The sequence below is a fragment of the Belonocnema kinseyi genome, chromosome 3, assembly GCF_010883055.1.
Source record: "Belonocnema kinseyi isolate 2016_QV_RU_SX_M_011 chromosome 3, B_treatae_v1, whole genome shotgun sequence".
Classification (NCBI taxonomy): domain Eukaryota; kingdom Metazoa; phylum Arthropoda; class Insecta; order Hymenoptera; family Cynipidae; genus Belonocnema; species Belonocnema kinseyi.
The window spans coordinates 75,438,515-75,457,259 of record NC_046659.1 but is presented as its reverse complement, the minus strand read 5'-3'; the positions used below and the strand labels follow the sequence as shown (position 1 = coordinate 75,457,259).

The 18,745-nt window shown below is 28.7% G+C and overlaps 1 protein-coding gene across 1 annotated transcript in view; it reads right to left on the bottom strand.

Moving 5' to 3' along the window:
• The window catches only part of LOC117169022 (transcription factor cwo), a 98,865-nt gene extending 86,062 nt beyond the window's left edge, over positions 1-12,803 (bottom strand). The window contains exon 1 of the mRNA XM_033355077.1: positions 12,016-12,803. Within this exon, the coding sequence (XP_033210968.1) occupies positions 12,016-12,080 (65 nt within the window). The 5' untranslated portion in view covers positions 12,081-12,803. The remainder of the gene's footprint in view (positions 1-12,015) is intronic.
• Positions 12,804-18,745: the final 5,942 nt, after the last annotated feature.

Below are 18,745 nucleotides of genomic sequence, written 5' to 3'. Positions count from 1 at the left end.
CTCTCTGCTATAACATTCAGGTTATAGAACGACCTCCCCCACCCTTTTATATTGGTATCGTAATTTATGGGTGGCCCCTTATCCAATTTTAAAACCGGCATATTTTAATTTAACTGTTTGATTAAAAAAGAAAGTAGAAGAATCAAAGTATTTATTATGAAAACAATATAAAGTAATTATATTCAAATATAACAATCAAACATGGTTATATCATAATAATGAAAGTTAATCATGTGAAGGGAAAAATTCAGACTTGAATAACCTAATTAATCTAAATAATTTTTAATTTAAAAATATCAATATTTCGTCCCACGTTATCACAGCACGCGTTCAGCTGTATATATCTATCATTAAAATTTTCCGTCTTCGTAAAACTCAAAGATCTGAAACCATTATCTTTACGTAGCATTGTGTCAATTAGTACTCCAGCGTATAAACAAACAGGGACCGAGATCAAACCGAATTCTAAGGTTAATATAAATCACCAAGGAAAAACAGAAAATCGCGCAATCTCTTTATCATTCTTGACAGAAGATTTTCACAGTTGTTGACCCCGTTAGAACAGTAATTAAGTTCACTATACAAGTTATACCTTTTTTATACTTACTCCGGATAGTTTCATTGCAGCGGTTTAAACCCTGTAGACATAAAATGTATCCGCCGCTAGATAAATTTAACAGCTGTGTAAAAGAACTGAGAGAAATTCTTATCCGCTGACCGATAATTTTTATCGATCGGCAGATAAACATATCTGCCAGCTGTTTCACATCGCTGTTCAAAATTATCTAGCAGCGAATAAATTTTATTTTCGCCTAGATAATAAATGAAACTATTTAAAGTTAGGACTTAAAAAGAAGCCCTGGGTCACAGAAAAAACAAAGAATAAAATTTGTTGCAGAAAACCTTTTAGAGCGATAAAGTTTTGTTTAGCCAACTTCGCGTCTTTCAAAAACATGTGTTTGTTATGGAGAAACAAAAGAAAGTTTAACCGATATTTTTGTAAAGTTTATCCTATGAAGTTAGTTTTTGTTGCAGAGAATCTTTCGTCGGAAATCGATGTAAAGTTTATCTTCTGTTTTTCCGTAGTATTTCTGTCTCAAATATATTTGAAAACAACAAAAATTCAAATTATTTTAAAATAGAACTGACATACATAATTATTTCTTTCAAGAAAATGCATCAAGTTAAGGTCAGCAATGACGAAAGTAAATTGACTTTCAAATTACTCGATTAAAAAGTGTGAAATTTTGTTGACTTTTATTCGCTTTCTGACGTTCCGGTCATCGCATAAAGGCAACTTAATGTATAAAATTGTAAGAAATTACACTCAAATTTATATTTTCATTGAATAATGCTTACACTCCCGTGTTTAATATTGCTTAACGCCATATCACGTAAATTTGTCATTGAAGATAAAAGAAGTCAAATACACACCAATTTTCAATCGCAAACAAAGGTAACAAGATTGCGTGATTAGATTCGTAAAAGTTATCTTCTTATCAAGATTATATTATAGCAGGTATATTCGTTTTCAGGGGACCCCCACGAGACTTTAAGCTTCTTTCCTTCCTACTCTTATCTCAAGCAGCATTACGGCCATCAAATGGAACAGACTATGCACCGATAATTTTTCTTTTTATTAAAAAAAAGTGACAACGTTTCTAAAAAAGGAGAGAGAGAGAGAGAGAGAGGAGAATATGGCAAATGGGCGAGAGAGAAAAAATGTCTTATCAAGTTTGACACCTTGAAATCGCGACAACAGCGGAAAATTTCAAATCCCGAGCAGAGGAGTATTTTAAGAATACTCTACGTAATTCTAGAGATTGTCTACCTTTACTTTAAATTTTAAATTACTGTATCTAGATCTTAATCAAGTTTCTTTTAAGCCAAAATTTGATACAAAAAGAGACCTGCAATGTGCATACAAACCTTTGTGCAAACTTTCGATTCCATTAAACATTTCATTTATCGGCTTGCATTCACAAGTCTAGATGAAATTATGTTACTCAACTCAGAGATATATAGAAACCAAGATCACAATCGCTAGAATAATTTTTGTAAGTAATTTTCAGAGAAATTTCAATTCAACTTATTACAAGCTAGATATGAAAATATGAAATAATTTTAATTCCTAACTCTTCAGGTAAGAATATCTTAGTTTCAACAAAATAGATTAATTTTTTAAGAAGCAGAATTACTCTCTATTAAAAAATACCAATTTTCGACAAAATACATGCATTCTTGAACGAAATAGTTCAATTTTTTGCTAAAAAATAAAAAAAATTCAGAAAAAAATAGAATATTTAGATTTTCAGTTTAAGCCATTAATTTTCAGTAGACAAAAAAGAAGTTTCATCTAAATAATTACAATGTCAAACAAAAAAATGAATTCTGGCTTTTAATCCTAAACCAATCCAAATTATTAATTTTGAACCTAAAAGCTGAAAATTCACTTTCAAAACATGGAATTTTTACAAAAAGGATTAATTTCCTAACAAAAAACATTCATTTTCAATAATGAAAAAAATGTCTGCAGACAAAGATCGATTTAAAAAAAAATAGTTCAATTTTTGCCTAAAACAGATAAATGTTTTATTTAAAATATAATAATTAAATTTTAAGTAAAAGGTCCTAAAAATAAAATCAAGAATCCAACAACCAAACTCGGACAACCACCACTAAATGTTCCCATTGGAATCTGAAAAAAGGAACACAAAAAAAGAAAAGAAAATTATTATAATTATTCCAAAGTAAAGATGAATAATTTTATTTTATTTTTTTATTTTTTAGGAGGAAAGGAGGGGAGAGAAGTGTTCTTTTTTCAGATTCCAATGGGAACATTTTGTGGTGGTTGTCCTAGTTTGGTCGTTGGATTCTTGATTTTATTTTCAGGAATTCTTTTCATCAATTTGATTATGGAACGTTAAAAAAAGGATTTTACATTGGACTGTTTTCCTAATTAAATATCCTAAATTTTAAGTAAAAGCATCAATTTTCAATTAAATTAATTAAATTTTTCACCAAACAGATGCATTTTAACCAGGAAGATTAACTCTTTAATTGAAAAAGATAAATTTTCGACAAAAGATGGTATAGTTTAATTTTTAGTTCAGAAAATTAATTTTTAACTAAATATATAAATGCTTAAGACAAAAAAGTTTTTTCGTAATTTCCACTGAAAGAAACTAATTCCCAAACAAAGAAATAAATTTTCAACAAAAGAGGTCATTTTTTAACCAAAAGAGATTAATTTGCTACCAAAAAGCTTAATTTTAAACAAAATACATTAATTTTTAACCAGACAGTAGAATTTTTAAACTAATTTTCAACCAACTAGGAAATAGTTAAATTTTCAAATAAGAAAATGAATTTTCGATAAAAAAAATTATTTACAGCAAAGTAGTTAAATCTTTCATACCAAAAATGTTTTTTTTACGAAGATGATTAATCATCAACCAAAAAAAATGAATTTTTAACAAAATAGTTGAATCCTCAACCAAACATAATTAATTAACCAAATTAATTTTCAACCAAAGAGTTGTGAGTTATAAGCAAAAAAGATGCACTTTCAAACAAAATAGATTAATTCATAACAAAATGTTTCAATTTCCAACCAAAAAGAATGCTTTTTTCAACAAAATATTTTTAATAACACAAAATAATTAATTTAACTTCAATTTCAGTTTATCAAAAATTCCCTGACTCATGTCAAGTTTTCCCTGGCATTCCATCACTAGTTTTGAATTCCATGAATTTCTTTCATAAACAGAATTTATCCAGTGAGTAAAGACAGATTATATCACATATTATGCGTGGTTTAAGATAATAAATTCCTACGGTAGGCACAGAAGAAAGTTGAAATTTTTCTGCATTAGGTTTCACGAAAGTTGAAAGTTCAATGGACATTTCACAAAATATATCGTAAGACACACCATAAAGAATTTGCAAACCTGATTTTTCTGGCGTCAGTTGAGTATTTAAATGTCACATTGGAATAATTAATCAACTGTTTCCTAATTGCACTTATATTTTTCACGGACGTACTAACTGCTTTAAACGCCCTTGTAATTTAAATACCACTTTTGGATTGCGTTAATAAATGCTAATTCGTGACGCATATATTTCATTTAAAAAATAACTAAACATATCGAATGAATATTCTTACGACTTTTTGAAACCCACGTAATGTATAGTTACATGTAAGCCTCAAATATTGTTTGTTTATCAAAAATAAAGTACAATATTTTTCCAGACAAGGTTCTTTACAGTAGAATAAACGATGATAATATTTCTTTTGGTTAAAAATTTAACTATTTTGTTGAACTTTTTTTCTCATGGAAAACTTGGATATTAAGCCTTTAGTTAAAATTTTTTCTTTTTAAGTCAAAAATCGATGCCAAAAATACACATTTCTTTAGAAAATAATTGGATGTTCAACAAGAAAGCTTATTTCCCAGCAGGAAAGATTACTTTTTAATCTAAATGTACAAATGTTTAACAAAAAAGTTGAATTAAAAAAAATATCAACTTAGCATACTAGTTGAATTTTCAACAAACAAAATCCATTTTTGGTGGAAAATAGTTGAATAATAGTTCAAATAACCTAATAGCTTACTTTTTAACAAAATAATTAAACATTTAGCGAAATAGATGCATTTTTAACCAACAGTTGATTTTTCGATGAAAAATATGATTTTAGTAAAATAGTTTAATTTTCAACCAATTAGTGACATTTTTAACACAATAATTAAATTTTTACCCTACAAAGACATATTTTCGACCAAATGGTCGAATTTTGAACCAAAAATATTAAAATTAAAACAAAAACTATTCCGTTGTTGATTTGAAATATTTCAAAAATACTTGATAATTGAACTATTATGTTAAAAATTATTTTTTTGCAATAATTTATTTTTCTAACTGAAATTTCAACTATTCTACTTTCGCTTCAAATTATATCTCTTTACCTGGAAATGTATGCATTCTATGACAAATTTGTTTTTGTTGGCGAAAAATTGATCATTGGGTCGAAAATTCAACTGCGTGGTTAAGATTTTTTATAGGTAAAATATTCGTAATTTTAGTTAAACATTCAGTTCCTTAACTGAAACTTCAACATTTTTTGTCGATAATTTATGTCTTTTTTCGAGATTTACTCTTTCTAATTGAAAATTCATCAGCTTGGTTGAAAATTGAACTATTCCGTTAAAAGATTATTTTACTTTGTTGAGAATTAATTTTTGCACTAAAAATCCAACTACTGGTAGAAACTTAATTTTCATAATTAAAAAATAAAATATTCTTTTTTTGGTTCAACATGTTTTCTTTTTCGTAAAAAATTCGTTTTTTTTTGTAGGAAATTTCTCGTTTCGGTTAAAAATTCAACTTTTCGGTTAAGAACTTCTTTTTTAATTGAAGATTCATAATTTTAGTTAAAAATCATTTTATTCGTTGAAAAACCAACTATTTTGTTGAAAATTCGTTTTTCAGTTTAAAATCACATGTTTGCTATTATGATTTTTTTAGTTGGAAATTTACTTTTTAATGATTTGAAAATCAATTAATTTTGTTAAAAGCTCGTCCTTCTTGGGTTGTGATATAAATTAATTTGCTAGAAAACTAATATTTTTTAATAATCACTTTGAAGTTATGATGTTATTTTGTCGACCAGGGTATTTAATTGATGAAATTCTGGTGTTAAAATTTGCGGATTACTTTTTAGAAATATTTTTTGACCAGTTATCAGGAAACTTTAACATCAGAAATTCATAATTTATCACTTTGCTTCAAATTTGCTCTTTTTGCGTTGAAACCCTAACTTTTTGGTGGAAAATTCTGGTATTTTACGTATGCCTTTTGTAATTTTTGGATGAACCCTTATACAATTCTGTATGACTGCTGTCAATAAGAGTTCTATAAAAGGAAATATTATCCATTAGAATAAGAACCTATTCATAGATTATACCACACATAACTCCCCATTTGAAAATAGAGTCTTTTTCTGTCATTTGCATTTTATTTGCAGACTTATATACATGAGGAAAGCATGAAGCTATTCTTATAAATTCATACCAGACTTCGGACAAGAATAACTATTGTAAGGTCTTAAGAAATCGATTCTTATTAAAGTTTTGATTCCAAATAAAAACTTTGCTTTACACTTGTACTTGAAGTCCATGCAGGAAGCAAAGTTACCAACATGCACATATAAAGAACGAATAAATCTGGCTCGATCGATAAGGTGTCATTGGCCTAGCAGGCTTTTAATACGAGGAGAGAAATAATCCGATTCTGACGAGAAAATCAATAAGATTTTTTTAGACACTCACAAGTTTGACGTCACGTACATACACTATTCATTATTATAGATCTGCCTGGCAACTGAATATGATACTCTAATCTATTCCAATTGAAATGGATGCATTTCAAACTTTGTTCATTATTAAATTTCATCAGTCCAGACTGAACCGCTTAAAACCAACTCTATAATTGACAAAATATCTTATTTGACGATTTTATAGGTGACTAATTTCAAATATTATCCAAAAATGAGTTTCTAAATTACTTACATCGCAGTTTTGTTATGCTTTCTAGTTTTTATAAATTTCTTCGGCCTAGCTGGGGTCGAATCGCAATGCGAAATCGGAAAAAGCTCAGTTAACGATTTCAGATAATAATAATAAATTATAATGATAAAAATATTGTATAACTAAATGTGAAATTCTATGTAAGAATTAATTAAAACTTTAACAATTATTTATGACATCGACGAAAATATATCAGTTTTTTATTTTTAGCAAATTATATAACGAATGCAAGAAACACAAAAATCCAATTAAATAGGAATATTTTTCTACAGTTTCCTCAAATACTTTATCAAACTTGGTAACAATTAATAATTGATTTTCATCAATATTATGAAATACCAAAAATAGAGAACTGCCACCGCTTATTACATGTTCCTTATTTTAATTACCTAATTATCAAATTGAAAATGTATGCTTCAATTTAAAGTACTTTCAATTGAAGTACTACATAATTGAAGAACTAGTAAAGTATTATTAATAAAAATAAATTAATATTAAAATAGCTACATTGGGATTTATATAACTTTAATTCAATTTTAATTTTGATTTAGATCGTCTTTCAGTAATCTGTAACTTTCATCAGAATATAATATTATATCCCAGCCGGAATTACAAGCAAAGAAAAAAATTATTAGGTTAATATTAGATTTTATATCATAATAATATGTTCTTACAAGCCATTTGAGAATTCTGAGTCTTTCTGATGTCCATTTTTGATATTGATCCACTTAAAACATGTTTACAATTGAAATTTTATCTGCTTTGAACACTATACCAATTATTAATGATCATTTAATTTTGAACCTGAATAATTGAAAATTACGTATTTTTAAATGCTTATTTTAAGTTCCATTTAGAAGATTTACAATTCAAAAATCCACAATTTTAAAAATGTGTAAATAAAAATTGTCAAATTATAATGATTTTGAAAGTCAAAAGTAAACTTTTCCATCCTAATTCTTCAAATTGAAATAAATTTCGAATGTAAATCACTAAAATTATAGCTTTTTAAAATGTAAAACTTTAAACTTGCATAATTTTTTTCAAATTTAAAAACTCTTTAATCTTGAAGATGTTTCAATAAAATTCATAAAATTTGATTTATTTTAAGAATCAGAAGTCATTTTTAAATTCTAAATTTTTTGCAAATTGAAAAAAATGAAATCTAAATGATAAATAAACAAAAAAAATTTAGTCGTGAAATTGACAATTTGCAGAATTTTCAATCCTAAACGGTAAGAATTCAAAAATGTTTGATTTTAAAGATTTCTAACTCAAAGTTTCAGAATTTGAAATAGTTCCAAAAAAAAATCCAATTTTAAAGATAAATAAATATTCTTAAATGTGGATTATTTTGAAAGTAAAAAGTGAAATTTTCAATTTCATATAAATTTTCCAAATGAAAGAAACTTTAAATGAAAATCATGAAAGGTAAAGTATTTTTAATTGTAAATTGTCAAAATTAAAAACTCTTCAGTTTTACAAATTCACAATAACGCTCTGTAATTTTTAAGAATTAAAATTAAAAATTAGAGAACTTTGAAAGTATAAAATTACGAATTAGTCCATTTTAAGATTTATATTTAAAAAGTATTTACAAATTTAATTGGAAAAATTTTTGAAACCATTCAATTTCAATAATTAAAAATTTTTTGATTGGTGCGATTTGCAAATTAAAATGACTGAATTTCAAAAATTCACAATTCAAAACTATTGATTTTTAAAGATGTAAACGTCAAAATTCTTCATTTTGGTTCATTTTGGAAATAAAACATCAAGTTTAGAAATCTAAATCTTTTAAATTCAAGAAATTCTTAATGTAAAGCAATAAAATTATAGGATTTTTTATTCGTAAACTTAAAATATGCATAATTTTTAATTTCTACTTTTGGACATTCAAAACTGATAAACCTTGATAAAAATTCCTAAATTTAGATAATTTGTAAGGTCAAAAGTCAAGAGTATTCAATTTTTAACCATTCAAGTTGGTTTAATTACACATCTGAGCCATCAAAATTACAGAATTTTTAATTGAAAAACTTAAAAATTACATAGTTTTTCATTAAAAATTTGAAAAATTAAAAGCTTTTTCATCTTGATGATTTACAATTCAACGTTATCCAATTTTGAAGATTTACCATTGAAAATTCTTTAATTTTAACGATTTTTAATTTAATATTCTGCATTTTTAAATATTTGCAATAACATACTCTTTAATATTTAACGTGTATAATAGAATATGATGAAATTTTAAATGCTTTTTTGGAATAGTTCAATTAACAAGAAATATAACAAGTTACTATTTTTACAAAGTAACTGCAGCTATAATTCATTTCTTTTTCTAAAGGAACTTCACTAACTCTGCAACTAATTTTAAATGATAGGTACTAAAGTCAAGTGAAAATTAATTTTATGTCGATTTAACATAATAAGAATTTTATATTCCTATCCAAACTAAAGAACATTTCCAACCAATTAAAACAACTTTAAGTATTAAAAGAATTTTATGAGATAAACTGGAAACGTCCAAATCTGAAAACGAACAGTATTGGATAAGACTTGGAAATGGAGGTATGTATAATATAAACCTTGAGAGTTGTTTCCATGCAAGATAATTTCTAAATCTTTCATGCTAGCCTAATTTGACACCAAAGCTTTTAAAATGTAAAAGGGGCCTGAAATATGCAATCATTTGGACTTTAAAAACAGAAAAATGAGATCCTATTTACGTAAGTGGGCAAGACTTCTTTCGTGGAAAATGTTTGTGATCTGTATAGCCTCGTGTGACCAGTGTGAGTTAAGCAGACATGGTCGATTACGCACTCAATTGACGTCAAGGCTCGTCCACGAATACAGCCTCGAGTCTATCTTATCATATGACATGAACCTGAATTTTGGCAACATATTAATTGCACCTAAAACTCACTGAAACACCTGTATATGTATGATAAAGAATTGTTGTAGTTTATGATATCGAACAAATAATTTCCACTCACGATGAATTTCTGGCACATGATAAGCAGTTGTTCGATACTGTTCCTATTTGTATAACATAAATAGCTAATCTTACATTTCGTTTATCAGTACATTCATATGATATCAGGCAAAGATAAGGATGAAAATTTTGATTTAAAAAATTCAAAATTCATTTTTAATTTTAAACAATTAAAAACTTCGAATCTCGAAAGAATGCCGCATATGATTTTGTTTTAAGATTAAACGAAGATGAAACACGAAAATAAATCAAGGTCCAGTGAAAATTTTCCTTGTTCGTAAGGGCATGCAACAAAATACACATCAATGAGTTTCTGTGAGTTAAAATTGAAATGCAAAGCCGAGATCTAAATTCGAGGTGAAACTTTTGCTACGGAATATAAATGGAAATTAAAGTAAGTACACAGATTTTCGCCTTTCTACTTTTTATATAAGAGATCGTGCGTTTCGTTTGAAACCTGCTTCACACGTGCATGACTAGGTTAACCTTAAGAACGTGATTCCATATCAACTATGTAAACTTAAAACATTATCTTTGTCAAAAATATTAATGTATAAACACACGTGACCATTTAGATATCAAACGCTAAATCCTCTTTGAAGCATTAATCTTCTTTAATTAAAATATTGGCATTGCTATTTAAAACTTGATGGTCTAGGTTATAATAAATTGTAAAAAACTTTGCTTATTAGCTTCAAAAGTGGCCTTCAAGTAATGATTATTTCCCAGATAATTATGTTCGTTAAATGAAAGATTACGTTGGCCCTCACCATCCATCATTATATTATGAAAGACTTTTAAAGTATGCAAAACAAAATTGAGAACTTTCCCAATGTGAGATTAGCATAAAAATAAGATTCCAGGTAGTCCTGACGTTTATGTGCACTTGTGATAAAAAAGGTAGCACAACTAAAGTTAGAAAACAGAGCTGTATAATGAATGAGACTGATAATGTTTTGATTATCTGCCTGTTGACAAAGAAGCATGATCATACATAATTTTCAAAACAGATTTTAAAAATTTTTACGCCAATTTTAGGTGTTCCGTAAATTTAAATCTTTCGAAATGAGCTTCCGAAACCAAAGTTCTTTACTATCTTTATCTGGTTGCACATACATAAAGGAAGAGAATGAAGAGATGTTAATTCACTGGTCCAGACTATTTGAATTTCCTATTCATAGACTAAAACACACCTAATTGTTCATGTATGGATCTGTAATTTGGCACCTGTATTCAGGGTCAGCGTTCGGACAATCGATGCAAAAAGTGAACAATAGGAAATCTCCGAGGTCAGGAAACGGTTTCTAAAACTTCTTTTGTCTAAACTTGCACAAAGTATTTAAATCTATTTGCATAAATACTTTATTTGAAATTTCTAATTCTTTATTTAAAATGTTATTTCTAAGAGAGTATGTAATTTATGTTTAATAGTTCTTTTCGTTTTTTCAAATCAATACCTCTGGGCATTTGCTTTCTTGTCTTTTTATAGACATAAGTCACACTTTGGTGAACTCACTTCCTCCCTATATGACGTAATACATAGGTGCTCCCTTATCTGGGTTAGTGGCTTATAAATACAATATAATATGCTGATTGTTCTTTTTTTTCTTGTAGCAAGCAGGTATTACGCACCAGTGCAAAGTCAGCATGTATTAATCATTCAGTAAAGAAATATGCATCTTTACTAAAAGTATTTTAATCGTTTCTCTTAATACAATTGTAGGGGAAACCCCGAATGTATAATATCAGTTCAGCTTATTTTTTAAGGTGTTCGAATCATTTGACAAACATTGAGCAGTTTTGTGAAATAACATGTTACTTGTCATTTCAGAAGGTACTTGTTTTTAATTTACTTTGCACATGATTTAATGAATAACAAACGAAAAACAAGTGACTTTTGAAGATACAAATAAACTGTTAGTGCACATAACATTTAATTTTCATGGAAGCAAATTAATGAAGTTTCTGAATTACTGTATGGATTTGGATCTATGAAACATGTTATGCACTTTCTCCTGACATTTGTTACATGTGTTTCGCGTAATTATTCAACTACCTTTTTTTGTAATTTCGGTAAGGATTAGTAATTTTTTGTCTAAAAATCTGTAGATTTCTCAACACATCTTCATGCTTTGCTTGTAATGTTTTGTATGGAATACCATAAAGAGAAGCCTGATGTAAAGTTTTCAAAAAAGTTTGGAAACAACAAGTTCTTGTTCTTTCAGTTATGCAAATACTCTCTGGAATACCGTAACATGCTATATGTGTTATTAATCTTTCTCGAGTTACCTTCATTTCGCAATTGCCTTCAGTTACAAACAACTAGTGAAGAAAGTCATAAAGAGTCAAACAGTTATTTTGTGTGAAATAACGGTTAAATTTCAATCTGTCATTAACAACGTTAATAGATATCTCAAAAAAATCTTGGCTCACCTCTCATATTTCACCTGCATGGAATGAGCGGAGTTGTCCTCCCAGTAGTTCTGAGTGTCCATCATTTTGACGCATAGAACAGCAACTAAACCTTGTAAACTGGTGTTTTTCACACTCCAAAATCACTCCCGTGCGATCCACTTTTGAATTTTAAAGAAGTAACTAAAGTTCCTCTGGAGAACGTCCAGTAAGTGTCCGATGCAATCTTGACGCAACACGTGAACGTAATTAATAGTTAATCAAGTTTTTGCAAACACACTTTCCTGAAAAGCGTATAATGCCACAAAGGGGAAAAGTCGCGCAGATCAGTGTTTGAACCTTCCTTCGGTCGATCGAGCATGCAAGAATTGCTTTTAGGTTAGGTTCGCCACCACCAACTAACTCACTGGCACATCGAAGAGGTCGGGGAAGGAAGGCCGGCGCACGAGAATCGCCCACGACTTTTCACTCGCTCGCGTTCTCCGTCACTCCCGTGCCCTTCGAGTTTCACTCCTCGCTTCCACCGAGCGTCGGCACCTATCATACAATCGGCTGGTTCTGCTCACTATGAATCTTGGGGTAAACTCGAAAGAAAATACTTAAGATATTGGCGAAACTTCAAACACTTTTGTAACTTGTGAAGTTTATTCGACTAATGAAGTTTATGCAATTTATTAAGTTATGACACTTTTGAAAGTTAAGAAACAGATCTTCCGCAAGGATCGTCTCAATTTAGCGTGCTGAGTGGTTCGCGCCTCCCGTAGCCTCTGCGGCTTGTCGTGTGTCGTCCGCTTCGGAGGCTCAAGAGAGGAGTTGGAATTGAGAGGGGGGAGAAAGATAAGGCCGTTGACTCGCGTCCGCGAAATTCCACGTTACAGAAGGACGTGGGGAAGAGACAGTAGGTACTGTGATCCTCAGTGAAGTTTGGTCTACTTGGAGGATTTGCTTTTGTGTAGGAATGAGGATTTGAGGAGGAAAAGTTAATTAACAGCGGTCTGATTATTTGTCTTTGAACCTTGTTTCGAATCAATTGATTTTGTATAGATCTGGTATGATTTCTTGTATCTTCAACTGATATTGTATAAGTGGCCATGCATTTCTTTAATTAAAGTTGCAGTATATTGTAATTTTGGCGTAACTTCTACCTCTTTTCCAGTAGACCTCTTTACCCATCGGAAGGGTATACAGAAGCAAGATAGGGGGGGGGGGGGGGGGGGGGGGGGGGCGTACAGGGCATCTTGAAGGGCGATGCTAAACAAAAGTTTGAATAGGAAAACAACAAAAGTTATGTGGAATTTCCATTTTTTCACATTGCTAATGCACACTAGAAGAGGTAAATAGGTATTAAACCTATTGGCTTTTTGTACAATAGATATTTTTTCACTTCAGTACAGTTTCTTTTAATACATCGAAATATCCCTTTCGCAGGGGTTTTTCCGTTTTTCAACATCCTAATTCACATTAAAGGGGGCAAATAGGTGCATATTGAATTTTAGCGCTATTGAAATTTGCACACTTGAGTACAGTGCCTTCGTATTCAACTGCCCCTCTTCTCATATATGATAACATAAGATTTACTCTAGCCCTCCCTCCACCTATCAATAAATCTTACTAAGATGAAATGTTAAGATGAAATGCTAAATGAATAATTAGAAGCCAATTAGAAAATTTGTCTATCATTGCTTTCAACTAAGTTATTTTTTGTTGAAAGGCCTACTATTATATTTTTGTTAGGAATTGTTTTAAACTTTTCTCTTACTTTTTGGTTTAAAAATAACATAATTTATAGAAAATTTAAGAATTTTTCTAAAAAGTCATCTGCTTGGTTAGAAATTTTACAAATTATAATATTTTGTTGAAAATTAACTTTCTAGTTGAAAACTCATATTTTGGGGTTAAAAATTCAACTATTTTCTTTGAAAGTCTTGATGTTGGCTTCGTTTTCTTAGTTGCAAATTAATTATTATAAACTAAAATTTAAGTATTCTAGCGTTAGTTTAGAATTTATCTTTCTCAATTGAATAATTAAGTATTTGTTTTAAAATTTAACAATTTTTCGAAAATTAGTTGTTTTTTGGTAGCATCATCGTTTTTCAATTAAAAATTGAACCATTCCATTTTTGGTTGAAATTTTTCTTTTTAGTTGAAAATTTAACTCTTTTTTTGTAAAATTTTCGCACTTTGTTAAAAGTTTGTTCATACTGACAGAAAATTAATAATTTTGGTTGAATCATCGGTTTCTTTGCAAATTCATTTCTTTCCTGAAAATGTTAAATGTTTTGTGGAAAATTGGTTTTATTCTTGGTTCAAAAATAATGTTTTTAACTCCAAATTTAAACATTTCATTTTTAGTTTAATATTTATCTGTTCAATAGAAAATTAATATTTTTGTTTAGAAATTAATCTTTTTGGTTTAAAGTTCAAATAAATTGTAAAAAAAGAGTGTTTTGTTAAATTATTTGGTTACAAATTCTTATTCTTTGATAGAAAATTAACTTTTTTCTTTGAAAATTAAACTACATTGTTGAAAATGCGCTCTTGTTTAGTTAAAAATTAATTTTTATAATTGAAAATGTAACTATCTGTTTTGTTTTCAAATTAATCTTCCTAAGTTAAAATTCAACTATTTGGTTTAAAATCTATATATTTTGTTGTAAATTCTTCTTTTTGATAGAAAATTAACATTCTTGGTTGATCATTCATCATTTTTGTTGAAAAATCAATGACAACAATTAGCAAATGGTAAAAGTAATATTTTGTTGTATGATTTATCGCATATTATTTAAACAATTCACAATAATTCACTTGTGTCTTTTTGAAGGGTAGTTGGAGAAGAGTCTAGTTTACTCGACTATGTGTAATTTTAACATTTCTATGTTAACTTTTTTTTAGTCAAAGATTTTCTTACGTCAGATTTTCCCCAACCCCCCCCCCCCCTTTCCCAAAAAATCTTCTAATGTGTTTTCTGGACGACCTATAATATCTCTCTTTTCTGTGGCTATTATACTTGTTTAAACATGTTCGTATCGATGAAAATCAGAAGACCTTATCAACAAACAATTGTCCATTATGAAAGCTCTCTGCTTCCGATGCATACACGGAGCACTCTACATATAAATAAATAAGATGAAACAGTATTTAGTATGTAGTGGCTTGGCTGGTTTCAGTACACGTACAAAACGTGGTTCCCCTGGTGGGCTGCGTTTCTGACATGCAGCTTTGGGTGGGAGCAATTCAGAACATCACAGGTGCGACTCTAGTTTCCATGGAACCATGAGACCAGTTTGTTCGAGCATTCATTCATGGTAGGAGAGTAATTTGTCCCGAGTTAATAACCGAGACGGGGTGAAAAGAAAACTATTCGAATTGACCGGACCACTGGGATTTGCAATTTCTATCCCTTTTCGAAGTACATCAGTCCTCATCTTCAGCCAATAGCGTATTGCAGACATTAATCATGGAGAGGTGATCCAAAAAAATATAAAAGAAACAAAATGAGAGGAAAAAATTTCTTGTTTTGAAGAACCTAGTTTGTTATTTCGAAAAACTTACCCTGTGCCACGCCTTGAAATAAAAAAGTGGCAGCGGTGGGATAACAATTATTTGAAAGTCGTAGCTTAACTGCAATTAAGATCAATGACCTGGTTTGTTATCCACGCTTATTGATGTATGTAATCAACAACACGATAGAAGCAAATGTGACAACTTTTCTTCACTTTTCCTCTATAAACCATTTTTCAGAAATTAAATTTTTTAATGATTATTATATTTTTCTAGAAATATTGACAGGATATCTTTCTTTATTGTATAATTAAAGAGAAGATCAAAAATAAACGAACTTTAGACAAAAGCACTTGTCAGAGTAATAACCTGCGTCATGTGTGTTTCGCGGTACCTTATTATGTGTTTTTAATTATGATAAAGTAATGATATACTTAAAACCCGCATTCAGAGACAGAGTGTAATACTTATTAAATATCTTCTATCTGCTGATCGGATCAAACAATGACTTTTCAGAACGAATCGAACATTCTGATTGTGATAAGACTAGCTCGTAGTATCTTCAAATACATAATTGTGTACCGTGTGATGCACGAGATAAGAATTGCTTCCCAAATCAAAGTATAAACATAATTCAGTGTACCTTGTGACCTACGATGTGATGTTACAGAGTTTTAAGTGAAAACATAAAATATGAGGATAGATTTTTCTTTGTATTGAAAGTAGACATCTAATCAGAAAAGTGTGGTTTTGTTCCTTATTTATGATTTCTACAACTGCAAACACGTATACTTATTAAATGTTTACCATATAAATCGGAATTACTATCAAATCATTGAGTTCATCAGTTATGAAACAATTATCTGGATTTTTTTGATCTTTTATCGAGGAATTTATAGAAGATAATCAGAGTTACATTAATCTGAACAAGTGCATAGTGCAGGAATACAAACGTGAATTGTTATTTTTTAAAAAGTCGAGGATGGAATTAAATTGAGAATCAATGAACTGTGAAATTAATTATTTAAAAAGCATTGAAGAGAAAACAAAAAATTGTGTAGATAATAGCTTTAATTTTTTGTCATTATCGTTATCATTGAGTTTATTTAAGACGCAGCGCATTAACATTATACGAGTATTTGTTTTCCTTTTACGAGGAATATACGTTTTATTTTAATAGACATAAATAGAAATGAGAGTTCTGGATGATTATATTATTATTTGAAAATGGAATATATTTTACTTATATTATTTTTACAGGCAAATGTCTCACGTTAGTAATTGAATTACACGGATTCATTAGTGAAAGAATAATTTCAATCAGTTTGAACGTCGCAAATAAAATGTATAAGAGAAGGCAAGGAAGGTTTGTCTCATAAAGTAAATCTATGTGAGTGATTGGTTACGAAAATTAAGGAAAACAGAATAATAACAGGAAAAAATAATGTTTCTCTTGCGATGGTAAAAATATTGCATGACATTCCCATTTAAAATCTTCAGCAAAGTCTAATTAATCTATAAAACACCATTATATATTATAATATTAATTTTTCAATTTTTTCCCTTTATTTAAATCTAATTAAATATATGAAAATTTTTGAAGCGGAAAGTAAATTCTCGTTTTTTTTTTAAATAAAAAATTGAATTTTTAATTACTATGCAAAGATGTAAATTGTCCCCTTCGATTGAAGAAACATTTCCCTCCATTAACTCGAGACACAATAATAATTTTTTATTAAACATTTTCTCATTGATTTAGCACCTCAATAGCTAGAATAAAAAATGCTCACTTTAAAAAAAATAAAAATTTGGCTTTTTATCACTGCCAAATTAAAAAAAACGTGTGTCTCGAGCAATAAAAAACGTCCCCGTCCATTATTTCAAAACCAAATAATATTTGTTATTCAAATATTTGTTTATCGATAGAACAACTTATTAGAAAATAAATTCTTGCTTTTTTCAAGTGGAACCTGATAATATTTTTATTTCAAAAGTTTTTTATTTTGATTCAGCACCTCAATAGTTAGAAAATAAATTCTGACTTTTTTAAAATTCCAATTAGATTTTTCAGTACAGTCCAATGTGGAAGAAACATGCGCCTTGAGCGAAAAAAGTTCTCCCTAAATTTTCTGCAAAAGCAGATTCTAATCCTTGTAAGATTTATCATAATTCTATTGATCACACTTTAACGGATATTATTTTATTTAGAAATAATACGTACAATTATTTTTAGTTTATTATTTTTATAATTGAACAATTTGCCAAATAATATTTTTAAGAAACATTACGAAGAGAATTGTAAAGAATTTTTCAAGAAATAGAATAAGCTTTAGTTTATTGAAAGTAAATGAAAATTATAAATTTCTTATAAAGCGGTAGAAAATACATAAATACATGAAAAACACTCATTTCTAATAAGCGTTATAATTTTTTGCTAATTTTCCGGAAAAAGAATTCCATAATTTTTTTTAACATGAAGCAGTGCCCTCGGGCTTTTGAAATTTAGATGGAGTTTTTAATAGGAAAAACTCGGTTTCCGAAAAAATGAAAAATAAGTCCTTATGATATATTTTTTTTTAAATTGAAGTCTAATCGCCCCTAAAGATATGTTCAAGGAATAGTTACCATACAATAAAATTTAATTTTGGCCTTCCCCCCAATACTCTTTCATTGTGCTCGGAAAATTCTTTAAGAAAAATATTAATTGAGTATTGATTTAAAAAATAATTATTACCCTTTGATTAAACGAGTTGTTGCTGCCTGTCAATCATCAAAAGTTATTATCTTTCGGGATAAATGACATAAAGTTGATGAATGACAAGACTAGTACTTCTTGTTTAACATATTTGGTCATTATTTTCATACATTTTTTTTCCTTAATATTGTAAAAAGTTATTATTATCTGGAGTTAATGACACAATTAACGAATGTTGACAGCAACATATTTTTAAGGACATTTAGCAATTATTTAAAGAATTTTCATCCGTTTAAATAATTTTTCCCGCTGTAAAGCGTGGAAAGTAATTATTTTCTAAAATAAGTGACACAATTAACGGATGTTGAGAGTAATATATTCAGCAATGTTTTATATAATTTGCATTTGTTTGAAGAATATCGTTTCCTGTAAATCGTGAAGTGATTCTTTTCTGCAATTAATGAAACAATTAACCATTGGTAAGAGTAATATTATTGCATAAGATATTTCGCAATTATTTGAACAATTAATAATCATTCCGTTGCGCCTTTTTAT